The sequence below is a fragment of the Monosiga brevicollis genome, genomic scaffold (genome assembly GCF_000002865.3).
Source record: "Monosiga brevicollis MX1 MONBRscaffold_7 genomic scaffold, whole genome shotgun sequence".
NCBI classification, from domain to species: domain Eukaryota; class Choanoflagellata; order Craspedida; family Salpingoecidae; genus Monosiga; species Monosiga brevicollis.
Window position 1 is genome coordinate 629775 of NW_001865044.1, and position 9116 is coordinate 638890.

Below are 9116 nucleotides of genomic sequence, written 5' to 3' on the forward strand. Positions count from 1 at the left end.
GCTATTTACTGTCCTGCGCTATGACGATTCGTGCACCCCATCGCCTCATTGCTCTCTGCCCTGGCCCGCTTTGCACGCATGCTGTGGCCTTTCAACTGCGACCCATCAGGCGGGAAAGGCTGAACAGCGCGCGCCCGACCGTCAATGTTACCGCACGCTGGCACGCTGCCAGTCGGCTTGCGCGCTCGGCATTTGGCAGCAGCGTGGTCGATCGGTGAGCCGTCGCAGATCGCCTGACTGTTGTTGTCAACCCCTTGACAGCCGGCCCAAGAGCTGCACATGCCTCATGAACCCATCGTTCTTCAGATCGCGCAAGCGCAAAGCCCTGGGTGACAATTTCTTTGATGTTTGGTCGTCCGTCAAGGCAGCCCGTCCTGTCGAACATCAAGCACACCATGTAGACAACGAACTGGTAAGAGTTGCCCTCTTGCCCCACGCCTCTGTCTGTTTTTGTCATCCAGCCCACCTTCGCCTTACCTCCCGACCTTGATGTGTACCAAGCTTAAAACGCGCTCGGCTGAAGCCGCCGTGGCGCATCGCATGATGCTGGTGCAAGAGCAAGATTATCGCCGCCACTTTGAAGCCGATGAGCTTGCACTCTCGCTGCTCCATACACTCCGCCTGGGTACCGCGCGCCAGCTCCCGCAATCCAAGGTCAGACATTGTTCAAGCACACGCTGACTGAGCACATGCATGCACCCCAGTGTTGGCCCTTGATCCAGCTCATGACGACCATGTCCTGTTGCCGGCTGTTGTAGCTCACTTACAAAGAGTGCATTAGCTCCACCTTTGAAATCCCCCTCTCCTCCATTGCCCACCTCTACGAACAAGTGCATGAGAGTCCTTCACCCACGCGGTTGAACCATCGCGTCGACATTCTGGCTTTGGATGTGAGCAACATCCCCCAAAGCCTGCAGGACGTGGGGGGCACCGTGCGCTGCGTCTTTGAAGTGGTCGCCCCGACCAAGACTGCCAAGCACAAGCGACAAGCCCGCTCCCTTGTTGTGAGTCATGCCCCAATCGCCTCTCGTCACACCCCAACCTGTGCTCTGTCGGCCAAAGTCAACTCGCAGCCGTCGCGTTGCTGGGCCATGACCCTGGAACCCTCCCGCATCGCCCAATAACCCTCGACTCTGCGTGCCAGCGTCGTGACTTTATGTATCAAACAGATGACCAAGCCATCAAACCCAAGCACCACTGGGATCTAGCCACAAAGGTCCAGACAATCGAGCCTGACAAGTGCTCACTCCAGATTGAGGTGGGTGCATTTCATGCCTGGCTGCATGCTGTGCCAAACAGCACGACGCCTTGTATGCATACTCATCTACATCACTTGTCACGCCACGGTGCAGGTCTGGCACGTCGATTCCACGCTGATTCACGAGGTGGAGGAAGAACTAGAGGAGGATGCGGATGAGGCCAACTCTGTCCTAGATGATAAGACCTTTGATTGCCTCGACAACAATTTCAAGGCCAAAAACAAAAAGCTCAATGCCTCTAAAGGTGCGACGGCAATGACTCATCGCTCGCTGAATCAAGTCTCACCCACGCGTTGCCCCTCTGATCCGGTTTGGTCTGATCCTTATTCATGCCATCTCTGCAGTGATCATGCGTCGCCTGCGCACTCTCAAAAAGCATACGAGCGCCTTGCTGAGTCGCAGCTCCCGGGGTCTGGACAGTTTGGCCTCGAGTGCTTCGGAAGCCTCGCTCTCCCTGAGCCGCGCGTCTCGCCTCGGCCATTCCGAGGAGCCAGGTTCGGACCCACCGTCGTATCTATCCTGACCCCCATGCTTGCTCGGCTGTGACCCCACTCGCCGTCTCCTGTTTGACCCTGTCCGTTTGATTGTGGCTGGGGCCTTAACTGCACGCGTACGCACCGGTGCTTTCGTGACGTCTAGAAATCGGCGGGCCCGGTCTCACGCTCATTGGCCGTGCTTTTCTTGAACTCGACACGCTTTCGGAGCAGCCTTCAGACCAGGTCCAGGCATCGCCTGTTGCCCCTTGCGTGGCCTGATCACTCCCCGGCGCTCAACACGCATTGTCTTGCTGGCTACTGCATCACTCAGGTTCTCCGCCTACACACCCTCAACAAAAAGCTGGACATGAAGGTATCCGTCATGGCCTGTCTCAAGCCTGTCGGTGAAACCGAGCTAACCACGTCCATCCGTCTCAAGCATCGTTGCATTACCCAACGCATCCTGGTCAAAGCTGGGGTGCAACACAAGGCCAAGGTACAACTGCACCCCGAATGTGCCTATCCATCAGCACTCTTGCTCTATGGCTGGCTGCTCATCTCCGCCTGTTTTTGTTTCGATGCATGCCCTTGCCAGCTTGATGAGGCTGTTGCCTGTGAAGACATGGTGAGTTTGAGAAGGCGCGAAGGACACTGTCTTTGATGCCTCTCCTCGATGTAGTCTAACGATTGCCATGGCACCGCATTCTGGTATTTCTACAGACAGCATCGGAAGCAAGCAACGTGCCGTGGGACGGACACTTGGACACGCCTTCGATTGAGTTGCTCAAGACGCATGCAGATAGCCTAGGCGTGCCAAAACATCTGGCGCTGCTGGACTATTTTTGCATTCTCATGGAGCTCCATGGCCAGCTTCCCGTTGAGATTGAGGCCATTTGCAAGGTCATTGAGGCAAGTCGGGGCATGGCCTTCACCCAGCCTCTAGCTCTTTCTGCGGTTTTTTTCGTGTGTGTTTTTGTTGTTTTGGGCTGATGAACCACGCCCCGCCCGAGTAGGCCTTTGTGCGCAAAGCTCCCGAAGATATTATTCTCGAGGAAAATGACTTGGACCGACTTGTTGGTGCAGCTCAAGCCTTGTACTGCTTTTCACGTGATGCAGTGGCCTGGCCTTTTGATCGGGATGAAGAACAATGTATGTCTAGGCCCAGACAAGCTCACGCAACACACAAACAGATGCGCTTGCCCACCGCCCAACCTGTGAAAGAAACCGTGCCTTCACTTGCCACCTACCCGGCTTGCATTGCCTTTTCGGCTTAGTTGATGCCTACTTGTACCACCTCCGCGCCCTGGTGGCCGTGTTTCAAGTGGAGCCATGGCATAGCACCATGGATGTTTCAACCCAAGCTATTGAAGCAAAGGTGCCGATTTTCACCAAACCGTTGTTCTTTCTTCTCTTCCCGTTCGCTCTCCTTCATTCCTCCTCTCAAACGAAAAAGAAAATAAGCATCCTGCTTTGCTGATGAGCGCTGATGAATGCCATTGGACTGGCTTACGTCAACATCGCTGCTCTGACTTAATTAGGTCAATGCCTCAGCCTCCACTGCCACCATTCTCCAATACGTCCGCGACTACGTTCGGTCTCGCCCAAACTTTACTTGTCAGTAAAAAGCATTTTGCCACCGTCTGCCCTTTTTTTTTTTTTTTTTTCATTATTTTTTTTTTTTTTTGTTTGGCGGGGGCTTGGCCACTCTGGGCTTGCCCCGCCTGGCTGCTCTGGCCTCAATTCCATGACTTGCACGCCCATTGGTGCTTAGACGTGGCAATTCGCAAGCGTGTGGCCGAACAATTTGGAGATGAAGCCATGGAGGAGGCCGCCGATGCCATTCAAGAATTGCTCAAAGAGTGTTTGCAGGCACCAGACTCGACAAGCCCAAGTACCGTCGATTCCCCTCTCTATACCCGGCTCATCGAGTTGCTGCAACAGTCATCGGCGCCGGAACTGATCTCCTCCCACATCCAAGGTCAGCGAATGTTGGCCCGTCCATCCGGCAGACCCAGACACCGCTCGCATGTTGGTCGAGGATGGTGACGCTCACTTGTCACGGGTTGGATCTTTGGTGGCAACTCTGTGATGTTGTCGTAGACAAGTTGATGAAGGAGTTTGATGTAGATGAAGTCAATCGCTCCCGCAAAACTATTGACACGGCAGTTTTGCATGAACTCAGTCGTCGTCGTGCAAATCATGGAGTCACGACGTCAGGCAAACTTGAGCTCAAACCTGAACTTCGCCACGCCATCACCGAAAGCGCCAAGAAGCGGCTCAGCATTTTGCGCGAACTCTCCACCCGCGAAGACGATGGCGATGTTAGCTTGCGCTTGTGTGCCCGAGATGTTTCGGCTCTCTCTCCTTTTCTCTCTTTCCCTTCTCTATGGCCTTTGTGCTTCGGGGGGTGGTGCCTCGAGCCTTCACTGCGGCTTTTGCTCAATACTGCGATGAACGTGCTATGATAGGATGCCAAATTGTTGGCCGTGATCCGTTTCATCAAGGCTGCCACCATAGACCTGCGTAATCTGAAGCAACGTGAAGCAGCCATTCAGGCGGTGAGATCTAGGGTTTTCTGCCTCTCCCGGTGATTTTTACGTCATATTCACACGTCAATCATGCATTGTCTGGCTGGTTGCAGATTATCCCATCCTTCAGTCCCTTTGAATGCGTGTTGCAAGTTTTTGATGGTCCAATCATGGAGCAGGTGTGCGCAGCTCTCAGGGCGCACCATGCCGAGGTCAGTTGAAAGCCGCCTGGAAATGCGAGTCAGTTGAAGAGCAATTTTGAAATGATCTTGCCTCGTCCTGATCCGACTTGGAGTTGCCGTTTACCTCATTGCGGCTCGCACCCGACGAACAACTGGAAATAGCGAGATTTGAAGGACCTGTCTACATTGGTTTTTACCCTGTATGACGCCCTACGTCAAGCGCGCGATCTCTGGTGCGACCTTCCCGAGGACTTGCTGCCGAAGCTCAAGCTGCCGCGCTATTACTCGTACGTTTCTTGCTCACCGTCAAAGAATCCATCACAGGCGCTTTCTCTCTCTTTTTTTTTCTCTCTTTCTCTCCCTCTTTCTTTCTCTTTCTTATGGCTTGCCGCCACTGTTTGCCTGGCAGAGAGTTTGCGGTTGTGGTTCAGCGCTGGTTGCGCTTGTCAAAGGACAAAGGCCAAACCTGGGTGGACAACAGTGTAGCTGCAGACAACTTTGAGGCCGATGCAGGCCAACAATTTTCGGCTTCGGCCATTGACGTATTTAGGGCCTTTCAGGAAATTGTGGAAATGTGGGACTGGATCGCATGGCCTGGTATGTCTCGACTGTCACTTTGAGCCTGCTCTTTCTCCTTCCACGACCAAGAAGCGACATCTGACCTGACTTCCTTTTTTGGCTTCACAGATGAGGAAAATGCCGAGGAAGTTCTCTTTGTTTCACTTGCCGACTCAGTCTTCCATTGCATCGGTTATTACTCTGATCGAGTCAGTCCGGCTTTCTGCGAGCGCTTGGCCTCTTCGCGACCATGGCTCATCAGACACTGGAGTGCCTCGTCCATAGCTGTGCCAACGAGTAACTGAAATGGAGCAACAGCGCCTCGCAGCCGAACCGAATCAACCTTACGTCTTTTCCCATGTCATTTGCATGGCCATGAACAACTTAATGCAAGCCAGTACGTGAGCCGTTGTCCCATTGACAGCAAAACTTGCCGCAAACCCCAACTTTGTCCTGTTTCTAATCGCTTCGGTCCCTTGTTGCGCTTGCGTTGTGCGACCGCGATGCCCACGCAGAAAAGTACTTTTCGGTGGTACATGCGACCTTGGCCCTCACGGACGTGGCTGAGCGACATCGACAACGTGCCCTGGAATACAACAAAAATCACAGTGGCCAGGTGGGTTGTCAGCTGCCTGTTTGGTGTGCCGTGTGTGCCACAGACATTAAAGTGAATCCGAAAGCTGGAGCCACCGACGTTTGTGCTCGTGTTTGTGGCCGGAGTCACAATCCTGTCCTTTTCTATTTTCTATTTTTCATTTGACTTGCCTTTCGACTACGTTCAAGCGCTTCTGCGTACTCATTGTCAGTGGTTGTTTAGATCAAACCGCATCGCGCCGTGGCCTTCCACGACGAAGCCAAAGCAAAGTTGACTTCGGGCATCGATCTTTTGGTTGATTGTACGTACTTGCGTTGGTTTTCCACACACACACACACACACACACACACACAACACTTTTTTTTTCCTTCTACCGTCGTTGTAACTTTCCCTCGGCCTGGATGGGACACAACTTGACCTACAACTTGCTTGAATGCGTGCTGCCTGTGTTTCAGTCGGATCCAAGCAAATTATCAGTGTCTTAAAGCCCGAGCTCTTTCGGATAGCGTTGGAATGCTATCAACAAGAAATCGCGAGCGATGATTTTGTGGAACAAAAGCTTTACTATTATTTATGCGAGCCAGATGATGCTGCAGGTGGGCTTCTTGTCTAGGACCTAGCATGCCACCTTTGTGCATTTTCCTCTTTGCTTGTGTCTCTCATGTGCGTACGCCACAGGCCGGGTCGAGCCGGACCGCGAGACCACCCCCGCTGTCTTTGATCGGACCATGTACGTCTTCCTATCGACCACTTCTGGCTTCAAAAGTGACCCTCGCGGCCATCATCACCTGGCAGCGCCTTGACGATTTCACAAGGATTGTGGGCATATCGCGCGACTGGCAGGGGGAGCACTCGCGTCAAGCAGATGTCAAACAAGCTGCGGAAGAAAGCCTGCTTCTTGCTGAATGACCTGATTAAGAAGACAGCCAAGGTTCACGGTATGTTGTGTGATACCGCGCTCGCCCCTTTGCTCTGCCTGGTTTACTGATCCGTATTTTGGACTCATAACGCCTCTGACATATTTACTGTAGTTCCCGCTGGCTACCTCTGCCGCAACCTCATGGTCATGATTGAGGAGCTGAACCAAGACGACCAAGTGACCGTCGACTCCATTCTCTCGCGCCTCTTCATCCAGGTGAGCTTGAGCTTTGGGCACGTGAATAATGATCCCTTTTGTTTTAGGTTGGCCACGGGTGTTGTTTTCTGGTGAATTAACGCGCCGTGGATTGGTCACGACAGATCATGACTTGCTTGCGCGAAATCATTTTGGATGAACAAAACATCCTTGACAAAACGGTGCGCCTTGGTCATGCGTGTTCCAAACGTTCTCACGTCCCAGCCGCCTAACTCACCTACACATCCTCTGCTTCCTTGGCAATGGTGTACGGCGCACGCGCTGGGGTGTTAGAGCACAAACTCCATGTCGCGCTTTGCCCTCGCCGCACGGCGCACGCTCGTCAATTTCTTTTATCAAGAGGGTGATGGCGTACAGCTAGATCTCCTGGAGGACGTAAGAACGGGGCTGCATGTTCTTTTTCATGCGCACAGCGTGCCATTACTCTCGCCTCCATTGCTTTTGACTTACTTTGATCTTGATTTTTGCATGATGGTGCCCGGTTTGCAGGTGTGTGCTGAACAGCTGGACCCTATCTTGACGTTTATACGATCTTCCTCCGACGAGCTTATCGACGAGTTTTATCGACAAGGAGCTGCTACACAGGTTTGCTGTTGCCACCACCACCACCACCACCAACCTCTACCCCAGCCATCTGTGCCCGTCTCAACCTGTATGCGTGCTTTGGACACCACTGCAGGCAACGTGTATTCGTGCCTCGTATCTCCACGACGCGCGCGTGGCCTTGCTTCAGAACCGCTCGGTCATTGGCAACTTGGCCATCGAGGTGATTGTCTTTCCCAACAATGACCTCCAAGTATCCATTGTCCAGTGCGTAGTGTTGCTAATTTGTATCAAGATGGGACGTCTGGGTAAGAGATCAGGTCTGCAGGGTAGCATCTGATTTTGAGGCTACGTTGTGTGTTTTGTCTGGCAGGGGTTTTGGCATTTCTCTGGCGCGCACCTACGTCGTATTGCGCCTGCTTCCAGGCCCATTTGATGGAAAAGAATTCAAGGCCAAGACGGGCGTCTGTCGCAGCACCCCGCCCATGTACAACACGGTTGGTTCCTGGCTCAACATGGGCCGGCCGGCCGCATGCAATGTCTGTGGTATTGGCCCCGCATGACTGGCTGTCCCACAAATCGTGCACGCAGGTGGTGGAGATTCCGGTACAGCAGTACCCACGAGGCCGAGTGCTGCAACTGCGTCTGCAAACTCCGAATCACATGCGAGATGACGACGTGAGTGGCCTGTGGAATGGGCTTTGACAAGTAATAACCAAGCTCTCACGCTGTGCTGCTCTCTGCGGTTCACGATGCAGGTACATGGCGAGGCGCTGCTATCGCTGGCCGAACTGCGCCGCGCTTGTCGAAACTTTGAAGTGGGAACGGCCATGAAGCTGGACGTTCCCCTGCGCTCCATTCAGTATGAGGGCGAGACAGGCTGGTTGCAAAAGGTCATTGAGGCACGACACCGCACGCTGCCGGATGAAAGCTCAGATTGGTTCATGCGCAAATACGTTCGTCGTTTTGTGGAGAGCCAATCGGAAGCCTAGGATGCCTGTGTGCAAGTGGTATTTTGTGACCTGACTTTTCCGATGAACTCGGCTGGGCATGCCATGACTCGGTCAAGCCTTTTGAACGACGTGACTTTATGATGCGATTTCTTGTAACCGAACTATTGCATACACCAAGCTTAAGAGCCGGCGATAATCAATAAACATGACGTTGTACATTTGGTGGTTGCCCGAGCGTTGACCTAGCCCCTTGCCCTGTCTTTGCCAATGATGGTGTTTTCTGATGCTGCCAATGTGTCATGCATTTGCGTGCATGAAGCTCCTTCTGAATCTCGTATGATGCTTGGGGCGATGTCGGCACCGAGGGCCAAAGCAAAGTGATAGATTTTGTCGAGCCATAAAGTCATTATAAATTTTGAGCTTTGTGCCTGCTTGGGTGATGTGGATGGCATGGCACGCGCATGACTCAACAAGCATTAGAAGCGCGCATGATGAAGCGTACAGAGACAAGGAATAAGGAACTTTTGACTGGTACAACAACCTCAACATCATACAAACGCAAGCGTTAGTTTCCTCGTGGACCATCGACGATGGATGGGAAAGCTGCATGACATTGAAGCTACGACAGAGACCTGCATAGGCAACACACGCAAGTCACACATAACACACATAAAGGCTAAGTATAAGGGGAACAGATGGTGGACACGGCCCCTGGAGGTTACGAAAAAGAAAATCAAAAAAGGAGAAGATGACAAACACGTGCATCTTAAAGTATGGTGGCCCGCTGCTTGCTCGCGGCGTTTGTGCAAATCAGAACCTCTCAGACACCACCACTCGAGAGGATGATGATGATGATAACAATGTTGAAAGGAGGAGATGAGATGTGG

The 9116-nt window shown here is 52.8% G+C and overlaps 1 protein-coding gene across 1 annotated transcript; it reads left to right on the forward strand.

Moving 5' to 3' along the window:
* Positions 1–543: 543 nt before the first annotated feature.
* MONBRDRAFT_32020 (uncharacterized protein) lies at positions 544–8301 on the forward strand (the record flags this gene model as incomplete). Its single annotated transcript, XM_001744828.1, has 33 exons — positions 544–654; positions 759–1004; positions 1145–1258; positions 1353–1503; positions 1604–1753; positions 1899–1978; positions 2067–2231; positions 2331–2360; positions 2456–2635; positions 2749–2884; positions 3010–3110; positions 3274–3349; positions 3507–3713; positions 3836–4056; positions 4204–4293; positions 4377–4475; positions 4608–4732; positions 4855–5042; positions 5133–5212; positions 5289–5400; positions 5519–5619; positions 5821–5899; positions 6054–6194; positions 6277–6328; positions 6442–6536; positions 6630–6733; positions 6838–6894; positions 7007–7108; positions 7223–7318; positions 7413–7543; positions 7650–7773; positions 7868–7954; positions 8035–8301. 33 exons carry the CDS (start codon positions 544–546, stop codon positions 8266–8268), a joined length of 4065 nt encoding a protein of 1354 aa, XP_001744880.1. The 3' UTR covers positions 8269–8301.
* Between the last annotated feature and the right edge of the window lie 815 nt (positions 8302–9116).